We start from the raw sequence: 15,035 nt of genomic DNA, 5'->3' as shown, positions 1-15,035 counted from the left end.
CCACAAATACTACTTCAAATCAGAAAAAGTACTCGTAAAGGATACTTATCTACCCGCTATGTTCAACATGTCTAGCTTAGTAGTAAACATCTAACTAGATTGTTTTTGGAAGTAATTTAACTATTGCGTCATTTAAAACATATTACTGCCAAAAACAATACTGAAACATCAGTGCATTTCCTTGGAATAATTATTAACATATATTAACCAAGTCAGTTAATTCCCCATATTCATGGTGACCATATTCACAATTAGCAAGGACACTAAAACTGGTAAAACTTTTAATAGAAAGTAGCTAATTTTCTTTTTCAAAGTCAAAGTGCTATTTCTCAGTTTTTGTAGGAACATTTTTTTGGTGGATGTTACTTGACAAGTTCATGGTAGTCCTGCATTTTTCATGCATTCTATCACAGCTGTATTTTAATAGCAGTGATAATTCAGAAGCAACAACATTCATTTCCACTGAAAGCTAATATTCCCACCATCAGTTTGTTAAGCCATGGTTTTAAAACAACTCAATAGTGTTTTTGTAGATTAATGTCAGACTAGGCCTCCCTCACGGTTTCAATTTATTCATTAAGGTATGGTATGAGTATGTAGCACAATACCTTCAGCAACATGCAATCCTGCATTTTAGCACCAAAAAAGATATCCATTCTAGGAACACAAGCTGTGAATTTACAGTCAGTACATACGAGGCATAATTAACAGTATTCTAAGTATCAAAAGTACAACAGGAACTTGAATTTTACATTTAAAAGCTGGGGGGGGTTTTTTAGGCAGAAAATAATGGTCCTTCACGCAAGTTACCACAATTGGCTTATTTTCATAAGCTATTTCCAAATTTACAACAAATTCGTTGTTTAAAAGAGCCAGAACTGGCACAAAAAAGGCTGACATACATACGTCTTAGGAGATTATTTAAAAACATCACTAAAAAACCCTCTCGTCCTCTAAGTTTGTGATCCATTAAAGAGATCTTTTAACTCCCGCCCACACACACACACAAACACACACTCACACACTTAAATACGCATACACATGAATTGCTATCAATTCCTGTTCCAAAGTGGTAAGAAATTCACTAGCTTTCGCCTTATTTATTCACCCTCTTATCAGACTAAAAAAAAAAAAATCCAGTTTCAATTTCTTCCCAAACAAGATTTTGAGAACATGAAGGAGGCAACTGTACATGTCAGAAAAATTTTAAGAATTGGTCACTATAAACTGGAGGTAGTTTTGAAAAATGTTAGATTGAATTAAATTAAGAAAGTAGAAATAACATTAATCTATAAAGACATAAGAAAACTGAAATACTCTTGTTAAGAAGATTGTTTCTGTATCGTTCAATACATTCTTCTTTTGAAAAAAATGAAGCTGATTTGTTTCTGGTTGTTACCACTTAGCCTACTCTTTAAAGTTAAGACACATGCGCTTGTTGATCTTCCTCACTGAAAGTGTGCTGACGCTTCCTGAAGTTGAAACATGGACTGAACGTGGCTTCCTAGCCATTTCCCAGCTCTTTCTCTACGAGTAAGTTCGTGAAAGTCTCTGCAAAGCACATCAATTCTATAATAGCACTTTTGAAACTACATTGTAAAGAACCTCTTCCTCAATTCATAAAAAAAAGAATTAAATTTTATTCCTGAAAATCCAGATAATAATCTAGATAGAAAAAGATTCGTATGAGTTGTTCCACTTTCAGTGTTATCAGTATAAAATTTCACCAGGTAACTTTTACACTGCATCACAGTTACATGGTCTCACATGTGCCAGAAAATATTTCTTTTTTAGATTCAAAGTACAAGAGCGGAAACTGATGAATCTTAGTAACTTGTTTCAAATACAAAGATTAAAAAAAGGCCCAAGGAAAAATCCCTCTCAACTGAGTTCTTGTTAAAACGACATTATTAAAAGACTAAACCACTTTTCTTTCCTGCCCCATCCCAGGAGTAACCCATCAATTCATTCTTGCAAACAAACTTTCCATAGTGACAGGAGGAAAAAAAAATCCCTTAGCACTTATAAGCCATTATACATGAAATTAAATTACATTATATATTGTGTAACCCTGCAGCTACTTTTAGCAAGCTTCCCACTGTTACTTAAACTGTGTGCAACAGGAAAAGAAGAAATGATTTCTCATCTGCTTTTCTTGTTTTCCCTTTACAAAAAGGTAACATTCTGATATGTATATACTGTGCCATATTCTAATAAAGCATATTTGGCCAGGAGTTCCCAGGGTGAAGTCTGTTGCCAGCAATGGACCCACTGGGAAGAGCAGGTGCCTAGAAAATTAAATCAAATCCAAAGTGAAGTTTCGAATAACATCCAAAGCTCCTGTATCAAAGCCACATATATCCAACATGCCTCTGTCATCTGGATCTGCGATAGTAAAACCATTTGATGTCATTCCACAAACAATCAATTTAGCAGGAATACCCATTTTCTAGAGGAAGGAAATGAAAAAAGAAGGTATTTTCAGAACACACATACACAGTAACTTAAACATGCCAGAGGGCCGTAACTTGTTATCCTGAACATGTAAAAACACTGTTTGAAAAGGCATACTGATGGAAATTAGAGATAGCATGACAAGAACTGCTATTAACTTAGCTGTTAATATTGCGATTAGGCTGCAGTAGAAATCTCCGTTTTACTTAAAAAAAAAAAAAAATTGAAATAATTACAGTGAGGTATATTAACACATCTTTCCTACAACATTAAGATTCATTATTTCAAATGTAAAATGCTGCATTTGCTATTCTGCAGGCCATTTTAAGAAACAACTTTCAGGAACGATTACCCAATTATATAATAGGAGTCAAAGAGTGTATTTTTGTCCAAAGCAAGATTTTCCAAACGTCGGTTGAATAAATACAACAGTTTTGGCCTGGACAATTCAGCTAAGTGAGCTCAATTTGCAGGATAGTGCATAACGAAATTCAAAGAAAGCAGTATGAAGGCCAGAGTTTTGGAACTTTTTGTTTAAAGCACAAATGCAGGAATGAGCACTCATCTCAACTAAAGAACTCTGTGGCAAGGGTTCATCAGGTGAGTTATTAAAGACCTTGGTATTAACTTCAACTGGCTGGACACGTGAAGATCAATGTCCACACATATATGTTTGCAAAAAATTATTTTCGTAGTTTACAAAATATTAATTTAGAAACAGCTCCCATAAAACACTACGTTTCCTCTTTGAATAACAGTTTGTAATAGGAATATACTTGTAGAAATTATTTTTAAACAGTTCCATTTCAAGTTAAATTAGAAGAAAGAGTCAACAGGTGTTATAAGCAAAAGGAAAAACTGCTAAGGAATAGGATCCTGCTCAGCTTAAAACTTTAGCAGCCCTTTTAAAACATAAATGAGCTTTATTCAGAACTCGCTAGCACCTCATTCTCCTGACAGTTCCCCTATAGGCTTATCTTTATTACTTCATTCAACTTTGTGAAATCTACTGCAGAGATCAAAGTTTAATCTTTAACATTCTGTGAACTGAATTTCATTAGGACTAATTCATTATAAAGGACTAATTAAATTACACATAGCATACCGGAATGCATACATTCACTGAATACCAAGCATAATTTTTATTGATATTCCAGTACTAGTAGAAACGTAAGTTAACTACAAATCCTTTTAGCGATTTAATGGGTTTAAATATGTGCAATTACTATCATTAATTCTACCTTACTGTAGAATATACCAGCTTTTAGCAATGCTTCGATTAACATCTACTATGTACAGCCACAACTAATTAAGCCTCTAAAACATTTTTATAACTAATATTTATTTTGTACTGTATTCATCAACTATAAGCAGTCAGAAGCATATTGCATATTTACCTCCCTGTATTCCTTAAGAGCCGCTGCAGGATGAATATTTCCAGCAAAGGTCTCATTATCAGTAAACACAATAAAGACATCAGCCGCTGTTTGTGTCTTTTGAGCCCATATCATCGGAAGGGAACAATCAGTGGTACCCATTGGAATCTAAAGAGGAAAAAAAAAAAGAAAGTGTTACTCATGGAACACATTACTACAGAAATTGGTAAACAGGGAAAAATGATCACCTTTCATGTTAGCTTCATATTTTATTATACAGAGGTTTCTTTGTTGAACAATAGTTCACTTATTCATTTTACTTCAGTTTTGTCCAGCCTTTTAAAGGTATTATTTTCAAACTAACTAACAATGAGATCACTGTGACCCAACCGCCATCCTAAACTGCAATTTTTAGTATTCAGGTAGCTGTAATAACGGTATTTGTTGGATTTTCTCTAGGCAGAAAGGAAGAAAAAAAAATCCACAATAATTCACTATACAAACATGTACTAAATACAGAAAAAAAAAAATGCAACTGCAGAGACATCTAAGCTGTGGTGTTAGCAGTAGCTATTCCTTAATTGTATTTCAGTCTTTTTATTTGTATTTATTTACTTATTTTACATACTTCATACATTTTCACTAATACTTGAGGTAATGTCATATCAGCTGTCACTGGGCAGGGGACCATTTCATGTGAAAAGGCAACTATATGCGAATCCTTCTCGGTACGTGCTACAACCTGAGAAAGAGGAGGAAAAAATATTAGTTACAATATTTAGAATTCTGAATGCCTGAATCAAGGCATTCTCTACTGAATACACAAAACACCATATCCTTTTACATTTAGGTCAGCACGGTTGATTATACACACTAATGCTTCACTCCACGCTTTAAATACTTTGTAATATTACTGCAAATTGGCACTGCAAAGATCAGCGCTAAATAGCTCTAATTACTATAAATTAAGATACTTCCACATTTCTTCTCTTCCTCTCTTTTGACATATGAGACTTAACGTTTTTAAACACAAATCAGATCCACTCTTTTATAACAAAAATTTCAAAGAAGCTTCCGAAGCTCAGGTTGAGGGGAAGGAAACTCTGATATAAAGGCCATGTTGACAACTCAAATTCACACATACATTCTCCCACGTTTCTTAAGCTAATGTGCACGACACTATCAAGGCTTCTGAATATTTCTGAAATGTATTATCAGCTAAGGTAAAGCCTGGACTGCTTTTCTTTAGTTTTAATCTTACTCAATTTGTTTGCAGTAACTTCAAGCAGCGGGTCTACCAATGAGGCACAAGAGTCATATGAGTCACATCCTCTGTGTCTGAGCAAAATCATATAGACGCTTCCTTCTGATTTCTAGCCATCTTTAGAGTACTTTTGCATCAAAAGAGAAGAACAAGCCACCTTTGAATACAAGAGAATTAGGATAGTTACAAACAAAGGAAGTTTAATGCCTCACCATACACATTGCTGCAGCAACTGTACTAGCGTTGAGCACACTGCCCAAAACTTTTTGTGTCATTGATGCACTGACATCAACTGCAAGTAAGAAGCGTTTTCCTGTTGGTTCAACGGTCTAAAAGGCAAAAAGAAGAAAATATATACACATGGTAATACATTCATTTCTTCTTTCCTCCTCTGCCTTCAACCCTATAAGTGACTTCTCCTCTTTCTGGGACCCCATTAGGACCGTAATGTTGCCAAAAGCTGAATACCATGTAGTTGTGTATCTGTTTGAACAAACAAGCAAAAACAAATAAAATAAAGTCCCAATTCCTAACTTTTTTGTTATAAAGTTTCAAACAGGTTATCCACCACAGCTATCCACCCAACAGAAAGCTTCTAGATTATTTTATAAACTTTAAAAACACTCAGACTTCTTTAATTTGTTAAGGTTTTTAAGAACTATATTACCTTGAGAGTTTTGTAAAATGAAGCATCTAAAGCTGCTAAAATGTCTTCATCAGGACGCCACCAAAGCTTCCCTCTGCTTCCATGGCCAGCTTTATAGGTTTCTAATGCAACCAAAATATGGACTGGATGTATTCTACCCTATAGGCAAAATACATCAACAGTAAATTTTAAGAAATCTGAACTCTCACTTTCAAAAAGAAAGTAACAAATACTAAACATAAGATCTCACTACACAATTTTTGTTTTAATATATTGTTGCTTCAAATGTATTACATTTGAAGAGCTCACCTAGTTTTTGTATAGCTGCCGTACATATTGATGGCTTTCAGTTACAGGCAATGACCCTCATTCCCTTTCCAGGACCCTCCAATGAATTCCAAATGTTACCTAATGCCACCACCTGACATTTCAGTGAAACTTCATAGCTCAGTCTATGAGTGGGTAGCGCTATTTATTGTCGCAGATTCACAGTAAAGGAAAGCCCCTGCCCTGCTGAGGGGAAAGGAACTGAGCAAGGAAAAGAATAAACGTAGAACTAATTTTGTATCAGATACACTAGAACAGGGCCAAAAAAGCTGTTTTCAGAACATAGCATTTATTTTCCTCTTATTGTAAGGACACAATACGAACATTTTTTTTTAAACCTTTTGTTACATAAACCAAATTAGTGGATGCTGCTGCATTCTAGGTATTCTACATCACAACTTTGTTTTACTGATTCATTAACAATTTGTTATCTTTTTTCCTCAAGGGGTGTTTGCATCATTAATCTACCAGCAGGAAACCTTAACAAATCTGAATGCTCATCCACAAGTCTTTCTTCCATCATGGTATGCCATCTTTGATCTCCTTTCTCCAGAGCCCCAGTAGGTATGTAAGATAAAGAAGACACTGGGGGAAAGGGAAGAGCGGTGGGATGACAAAAAACCCTTCAAGACCATAGTGGAAATGAGAAAAACATGAAAGTCCCCTGATTTCAGTCTCCCCAGCTCAGGAAACTCTCAGAATAAGCCACTTGTCTTTTCTATCTACCATTAAATTTCCAAGCATTTTCCTCTCCCTTGCTCCTTTCCTCTTGTTTTCCTACCTTCTCAACGGGCAGCGAAACAGCCTGAAAGGAGAAAGCCTCCTTGTTCTGTCCTCTTTTTGCTCTCAGCTTCTATGTTAGTTTCTTCGTTCATTTCCTAGGATCCTACACAAGTGGCTTCCGCTTCACTTTTAAGTTCGTGTTGCCAATTCTGAATTATAAGACTCAGAAGCAACAACATTTGTCATAACTCTAATCTAAGAAAAGATCCTAACTGTCAATACACTTAACTTGCAAAGCACTTTCAGAAACAGGGGCGAAGTCAGACGAGCAATGACGTTTCAAACGAAAGGCGCAAGTATTCCACTTCACTTTTCTAAAAGAATAAACTACAGATTTCTTAAGAAACATTTTTTTAATTTTGTGACGTTATGAAAAGAAATATAGCCTAGGAAGAGATTAAAACCAAAAAGACAAGCACTAATTATGAACAAGTTCTTACCTTTTTTAGCAGTTTCTCATTTCCTAGTCTTTCACACACTATTGCTACTTCTGAGCCTCCCGGTTCAAGCACTGAATTTGCTGTCATCTTTCCTAAATTTCTCAACATAACAGAAATGGACATCTCCTTCAGCAATGCCTTCCATACCTATCATCAAAGAAAGAGAAGGAAAAAAAAAGGTGAGAGTCTTAAATACAAGAACTGACATCTGGACATTAAATAAATGTATTTAAAATTAATGTCTCACTTACATAAAGGTGTTTACTATTTTAAATTAGCTACTTATTTACATAACTTGAAAACCAACTTGCATGAGAGTTGTATTTTATGGAAATCTAGATCGAACACTCTGAAAAGTATTACTCTACAGAGTATACAAAGGTACAGAAGTTTACTTACTTCTTTAGATTTCAGATGATTTGTCAGAAGATGCTCTCTAACTAAACCATATTCCTCTATCAAATGAGTAACTTCCAATTCATCTTTTGTGCGTTTCACTCTCTCCACAGCCTCCAGATACTTTAAAAGTTTTTCAGTCTCAGCAGAAACTGCTTTGTCTTTATACGCGTCTTGAACTTCTTTCCACCCTTTGGTGATGTATTTAGTAACTATAGCAATTCCTAATGACCAAGACAAATATTCCAGGAAGGATTACCATCTTTGTATTGACATTTATCATTCTAGCAAGCAAACCAGCTAGCATTTTTTTTAAAAGTTCATTCCCAGACTTGCTGACCAGCTATAAAAAGGGTCAGCCTCAATCAGACTGAGATATAGCCAGTATATAAGCACACACAACTTACAGAACTTGTGTTATTTACTATATTATTCTCCGTAAGTAAGGAGCCTAACATATTCCAAACCTACAGTTCTTCCTGAATAACGAAAAAGTATTATTTCATCGTTTGTGAACGAGTAAGAGCAAATTACCGGAAGTTGATTCTTTCACCTTCTCTTAACACAAACAAAGGTATAATTTCTAACATGACCACCCATTTTTTAGAAATATAATTTATAAGACACCACCACTTAGACATCATGGTTCTACCAGGGTATTCTGGCTTCCACAATAGCTGCATGGTAAATATAAGAGGTTTAAAACATAATATTCTCTAGTGAGTAAGAAGTTATTACCTTCACTGGCAGGTTTCAGGTGGGACAACCTCAGAAGATCTTTATGAGACCAACCACTTCTTTGTTTATATTTTGTAACTGCTAGAGCAACAGCCATGCCATTCTTTCCATTGTACCAATCTGCAACAGCTTTCCTCAGTGCCCGGCCCCAAATGCCACATCTCATGCCCTCCTTCAGATCTTTTTTAAATTGGATGAAAGTAAAGAGATGGGTTGGTACGTTACACACTTCAGGGACAGCTTTAAACGCTGCTTGTTTAGTTTTCGCATCAGAACACTGTGAGCAAATTGCAAGAGCAAAAAGCAGGGGCTCCTGTTTTGCCGCTCTTCCTTCTTGACTGAATGTCTTTATTTCCTGAACAACATCACAACCTTTACCCTCTTCAATCAGTCTTACTAAAGCTTCTGCACTTTGAAAGCCCAGCTTCTGCTCCTTGACGTAGTACGTACCACCTTCTGAACCAAAACACAAGAAACGATGCAGTCGATTCATATCGGTGACATGCCACACAAAGCCGCTTTCAGAGTTCGGCATCTGCTTTTCATTCAGGGATTGCATTTGGTTTGCCTCTTCCTCCATTGTTCACACTTCCAAGAAATCTGTTGAAAGAGTAGTAAAGTTTATTAAAAATATGGTGAAAGCTTACTGACTATATTCTTTTTTTCACTCTGTAACTAAGTAAACGTATCGTATCTATACACCTGCAATTTTTCCTCCATAATCTTAACATAAAGCATATTTTAAACCTGCAGACATACATTTTGGAGAAAAAGAAACAAACAAAAAAATCTCCGAAGTTACAAAGGTGGTGAATCCATTTCCATAAAACCAGCCTAAAAGCTACTTGGACAACATGAGTGGCATACAGAAAGGATGGCTTATCTTATGCTCTTTTGCCACTTCCAATACATGGCACCGCTTTCTTGGTAGCTTTTTGGATTGCTAGCTAAATTTGCTCATATCTCAGGTCTTCTCCAACTCTATTTTGCTGAAGGGTTCGTAATAATGAGCAACTGAAGGAATAGCAGAAATACAATGCTAAAGTAAACAGGTAAAGAACTGAAAAAACATTTAGTCAGAAGAAATCTCGAGAGTTTAAAAAAGGTGGTTTTCAGTGTGCTTAGACAACAGCTATTAACAACAGAAGCTCTCGGGGGGGGGGTTAAATTTTGACTAAGTTGTTTTATGAAAAAGAACTGCATCGACATTTTAGAGACAACAATTTACATTGTCCAGTTTAAATTCAAATACTTCAAAACCATATGCATTCTGTTCTATAAGAAATTGTATTCACTTGCTCTTTCAAAATTTAGTGTCAGCATTAAAGTGAGGATTATAAAGAATGATTTCAAGCTTACTAAACAAAGACTATTATTTGTCACACTAACCTATGCTTTTAAACAAAATACACGTGTATTACAGCAGAACCTTTATAAAAACGCTTCAGGATATAAACGTCTCTATTTAAAAAGGCATGTTAACAGAACACTTCCCCAGTCACAAATGCCGTAATCATCAAATGAAAACTCCTACACTGGATACTTGGCTATAAGAACTGCTTATTCGCTCAAAAATTTTACCTAAGAGTTTGCTTAATTCTCCTTAAAAACTTGCTTAAAAATCTATGGGCTTAAAAATTCTACGGACGGCAGAGGAAAAACACTTGAACTGAGCTAGAACAAAATTAGGAGGAAAAAGCATCTCAGACCGGGGCCTGAACACACCAGACGCGACAGGGCTTCTGACCTCCCTCCTCGCGTTCCCTCCACCACCCAGGGGCCTCGGTGAGAGCCCCTGAACCCCTGAGAGAGGCGACCTAGCTGCCGCCTAGGCCGCCCAAAACCGATGCGGAATCGCGACGACAATTAAAAACCAGCCAGCCCAACAAAACCCTTCGAAGAGGCGGCGCTGCGGCTGATCCCCCTCAGGGGCCGCCCGGTGCGCTGCCGCCTGGCCTGGCCCGGCCCGGCCCAGCGGGCGGGAGGCCGGGAGGGGGCGCAGAGGCCTCCGCCGGCGGCGGAGCCCGCCCTGCCCCGAGCACTTGCCTGCGAAGCCGAGCGCGGCCGCAGCCCGGAGGCCGCGGGGAGGGGCGGCAGCGGCGGCGCGTCCCCCTGGGGCGGCCCGAGGCTGCGTAAGGCGCCTCCGGCCGCAGCCCGGCCCGGCCCGGCTGCCTGACAGCATCGCCAGGACCCGGATGGGGCCGCACCCGCCCCGCCGCTGCCCCGGATGCAGTCGCCGCCGCCGCCGCTTCCCGCCCTGCCCCTCGCCTCACCATAGAGATGACAGCGGCAGCGTGGGCCGCGCGGCCTGCCGGGAAGGAAGCGGCGTGCCCGCGCCTCGCAGCGTAGCCGGCCGGCGGCAGCGCCCGGGAGCCCGCGGCCGCCGCCATGGCGGGAGGCAGCAGCGCCGGCGAGTGGTGCCTCATGGAGAGCGACCCGGGCGTCTTCACCGAGCTCATCAAGGGCTTCGGTGAGGGAGGAAGTGGCCGAAGGAGCGGGCGAGCGGGCGGCGGTGGCCTGAGGCCGCGGCCCGGGGCGGGCGGGGGAGCCTGGGCCCGACGGGCGGGCGGCGACGCGGAGCCGGGCGCGGAAAGGCGGGTGTGGGGTGAGCTCGGCGCGGCCCTCGCACCGGGCCGCGGGGCGGCTGCGAGCCGGGCTGAGGGGAAGCGAAGCGGTTACCTGCCTGCCGCCTCGGAGCGCTGTGTTTCGCCAGCGCCGCCCGGAGCCGCGAGCCCGCCGGCGGTGGGCTTGCAGTAGGCGACGGCCGGCCCTCGTGGCGCAGGCCAGCTGCCGGTTTCGGAGGGCCGAGGCCCGAGTCGTTGATGGTCGCCCGTCTGGCAGCGTTGAGCTGCGCCAGCGAGGCGCAGGGGTGCCGGGTTTGCCGGGGGGGTTGTGCCCCGTGCCGGGGTGGGCTGGGTGAGCAGCCCCTGCCCTGTGACCCAGCGCTCACGCGCGTTTCTGACATATACCTGAGCAGACCTGAATGTCCTAAATGGGCGAATACCTGTATTTGCCAGGTGCGTCTTTGGGTCATGTGGCAATTGACTGAATTTCACAGCCTCTGTGAAAGAGGACAGTAGGGAACAGGCAGTGAGCTTGGCAGTAGGTCGGGTATCCTGCAAGGGGCTGCTTTGCGTTCTAGAAGATTTAATGTTTATTTGCTTTTAATGCAATTAGTAGTATTGTGAACATGTGCTTGTAACAACTGATGTGCCTACACATAATTTTGACCAAAGGAGCAAAGTGATTTTATTCTAGATTAGATTGATCGTGTATGTTTCATTGATTTATAATTTCTGGCATGTCTTTACAGCTCACAAGCAAAGCCTAGGCCCAGCTCTTCTTTTGTATTTGGCTAATAGTTTAATCTTCCGCATAGTACAAGTCTGAACTTTTACAGGCTCTGCCTTATGCAAATGGCTTGGTTGAGCATATTGCTTGCAATATTTTCTCTATGCTAGTATGGGGAAAATTGTCTTTGTCTAGAGGTATGTAATATTTCGAGTTCTGCTTTAGACTAGCTGGAAACATCTTTAAAGTCTTATTTTCAGTTGACCGTTCTTCTTTCCAAGACACCCCTTTCCAAGAGGTGATGAAAGATATGTTAATCTTCTCTGTGCTTTTTTTTCTTTTGAATACAGTTGCATTACAAAGACAATTTCATTGTACACAGAGGAAACCCCTGAAATTATTTTTCTTGACCAATGCTTTTTTAAATGGAGATACAGGGATGCTTGTGAATAGACTTTTTTTCTGAGCTGAATATATAAGTTGTAACGGATACTGTAGTTTTCTCTGTGTGTCTCTTTTTACTGGCTGTGCGCCTTTTAAATGGGGTAGTTGCAGAAACCTATATCTCCCTTTACGCAGGTTGCAGAGGAGCACAAGTTGAAGAAATATGGAGTTTGGAACCAGAGAACTTTGAAAAATTGAAGTAAGCCACTTTCTTTTCTATATCTGCAATCTTTTTTTAATTTAAATATGCTTGAACTTGCTAAAAAAAAATGTACTAAACTCACGGTAACACTTTTTCAGTTTCCAAGGACGTCTTTTGGGATGTTGATTTAATCCCGTACTTGGCAATTGAATGACCTTTTGTTGATGCCTTTGTACTTCAGCTAGCTTCTCTGTTTATGGGAAGTGATAGTGATATTACCATTAGTAATAGATTTCTAGTGGTTTTATCATTGACTTGTGCTATATTCTTTGACAAACTGCTTTACTTCTGTTCCTGGCTTTTTTTTTCTTTACCTCCCTTCTTCCTCGCATAAAGTATTGCATCTGTTGCTTTAAATTATTTGCTGTAGTTATGCACTTTTGTAACCTGCCTTTCCTGTAGAACCACTTCAACGTGTGTGCGTGTGTGTGTGTGTGCGTGTGTGTGTGTGTGCGTGTGTGTGTGTGTGCGTGTGTGTGTGTGTGCGTGTGTGTGTGTGTGCGTGTGTGTGTGTGTGTGTGTGTGTAAAGTCAAATATTCTTGTTGTAACTGACAATGATATCACATGGAACAATTCTGCCCTCGTTAGCCAATGTTAATTCTCTTGCCGTTCTGTCCGTGACGTCTTAAATGTTGTCCGTGTTCACGTGCAAGATTTTAAGAGGAAAATACCACCTAACCTAGGCCATACGCTATTCCTGTGCAGATATCCTATGCTTGTGTGGTTACACTTTCAGAAGCTGTAGCAATTAGTAAAGAATATGTGACTTTAGAAATTTTGTCTGAGTGTAGATGTTTGACAAGTTGCGCCTGAGTGGCAAAAGTGTTGCTTTAGCAGTGTTTTATTTGCTACCTGCAATATGCTGAAGCATATGATTAATTCTTCGTCAGAACATTACCGATGTTGTTCATAAAGTTACAGTTTAGCTTGTTCATACTGTAAGATGTACATCTTTGTAGGCCTGAAAGGTGGCCAGCTTCCTTCCTTCCCAGACACACATCTAGTATTTTAAGTTAAACAGTAAGATGTTAAAGGCTATATTAATTCTTAGCTTTTTTAGATCCTTCAAGGGACCCGTTGTTTAAGGAGAGATCTGAGACTATCTGATCAGAGCTTTCAAAAAGTTTCTTACGCAGTACTGTAGCATGTTTACCTTTTGTAGGTAAACCTTTTGTGGCATCCTCATTGAGCTGACCTTGAATTCAGATTGCTATAATGGACAAGTTTTTCCTTTAATGCAGATAAAGTTTTTTGTAAGAATTGTTTCCTGGAATACCAAACGTAACGTGGGGTAAGAGAAAGCTATTTCTGTGCAGATGTGCAGTCGAAGTAGCCAGGCAAAGTTTTGGTATTAGACAGAAATTGATTTTCAAAATGTGAAGTTTCGCAAGAAGCTCGTTTTGTCTTTGCATATTTCATTTATACCTAGAAGGAGTACCAAAATTTTAGTTCCTGTTCTTCTGTATAATTGGCAGACATTTTGATAGCTATTTATTTGTTACTAGCAAGTTCGCAAGGGTGTTGTACAACTGTAATAGTTACGATGACCAGTGAGGCTGATCCAGACTTACAAAAATTACTAACTAAACACTAACTCAAATTGGAATTGTTTGGCATGTGTGGAAAGATGTTTGAAATATGTTCTTCTTAACTAAAAGACAATATCTGCAAATCTCAGTACAGGTTCCCTATGTTTAGAAAGAAATAATTAACTGAATTACTGTGCCAGGATACAATGAAATTGTAGTAGAGGTTTCTGGCTTTGATATTTTTCATTGATACATGTTTTTCTTTTTGTTTTGTTTTTTCCTACCGATTTTATTTTTTAGGCCAGTACATGGGTTGATTTTCCTCTTCAAATGGCAGCCTGGAGAAGAACCAGCAGGTTCTGTTGTTCAGGATTCCAGACTGGATACAATATTTTTTGCTAAACAGGTATGGCAAGTTTGATATTTTTCTTAGATCTTGAAACAGCTTTTAATATGGAAAGATAAACTAGCTTTTGTTAAAATACACACAAAGATGAATATCTCACAAGATGGAATTACTTTAAAAAATTCTGAGAGGAAAGGAACTATGTATTAAAAGATGATTAGCAAAGTATATCTGATTGATCTGTTAGTAAGAAAAAAATTTCATCGTGCATAGAAAGTACTCTTAGAAGACAGCTGAAGAATAAATAGGAACAAGCAACTCTTCTGTTCCATAAAGAATTATTTAGTAAATGTTTTATTTTAAGCAGAATGAGCAAATTGTGTTTTGAAACCACTTTCAACAAGTACTATAGGAAGAGATGCTTACTTCAGTTTATCACTTGTTTCTCAAATGCTTCTTAGTTAGGTTGGTATGAATCTGGTGGGATAATATTTTAAGACTTTCTAGACCATTGCGATCTGGAAGTCTTAAATTTTAATTATTTAAATGAGAAATGCAAGTTTATTTGGGAAAATTGGAAATCGGAGAGAAGTAGCTTATGCTAATGTAATCCACTGTGTTTCATTAATTGCAGAATAGTACTGAAATTCCATGTTAGCTTTGACAGGCTGCTCTGTACACCAGTACTATTGTCTGCAGGCAAGAACAGCAAGAAAAAGTAGAAGTGTTTTTTTTCTGCTTATCAAACGGTGATAAACGTAACCATTTAAACAAAGATATCCCTATACCTTTTAATTA

General features: G+C 39.0%; 2 protein-coding genes across 5 annotated transcripts in view; one reads left to right on the top strand and one right to left on the bottom strand.

Annotated features, from left to right (window-relative positions):
* Window positions 1–1,624: 1,624 nt before the first annotated feature.
* RO60 (Ro60, Y RNA binding protein) lies at window positions 1,625–10,644 on the bottom strand. Of its 4 annotated transcripts, none has more exons than XR_011142458.1 (9): window positions 10,471–10,644; window positions 8,425–9,024; window positions 7,690–7,910; window positions 7,291–7,437; window positions 5,762–5,899; window positions 5,307–5,423; window positions 4,466–4,572; window positions 3,852–3,998; window positions 1,625–2,449 (listed from the first exon to the last, which is right to left on the bottom strand). XR_011142458.1 is itself a non-coding variant. In XM_068952073.1 (9 exons), the coding sequence occupies exons 2-9, from the start codon at window positions 9,002–9,004 to the stop codon at window positions 2,297–2,299; spliced, it is 1,617 nt and encodes a 538-aa protein (XP_068808174.1). In that variant the 5' UTR covers window positions 9,005–9,024; window positions 10,471–10,644; the 3' UTR covers window positions 1,625–2,296. The 4 variants fall into 4 exon arrangements, 2 of the variants coding, with proteins under 2 accessions (XP_068808174.1, XP_068808175.1); XM_068952073.1 differs by having other exon boundaries at window positions 4,459–4,572; XM_068952074.1 differs by having other exon boundaries at window positions 1,625–2,288; window positions 4,459–4,572.
* The window catches only part of UCHL5 (ubiquitin C-terminal hydrolase L5), a 20,922-nt gene continuing 16,528 nt past the window's right edge, over window positions 10,642–15,035 (top strand). The window contains exons 1-3 of the mRNA XM_068952075.1: window positions 10,642–10,894; window positions 12,295–12,358; window positions 14,192–14,297. Of these exons, the coding sequence (XP_068808176.1) occupies window positions 10,813–10,894; window positions 12,295–12,358; window positions 14,192–14,297 (252 nt within the window). The 5' untranslated portion in view covers window positions 10,642–10,812. The remainder of the gene's footprint in view (window positions 10,895–12,294; window positions 12,359–14,191; window positions 14,298–15,035) is intronic.

The sequence above is a fragment of the Struthio camelus genome, chromosome 8 (genome assembly GCF_040807025.1).
Source record: "Struthio camelus isolate bStrCam1 chromosome 8, bStrCam1.hap1, whole genome shotgun sequence".
Lineage (NCBI taxonomy): Eukaryota > Metazoa > Chordata > Aves > Struthioniformes > Struthionidae > Struthio > Struthio camelus.
The sequence above is the reverse complement of the archived record's forward strand: the minus strand, read 5'-3'. Positions and strand labels throughout refer to the sequence as shown.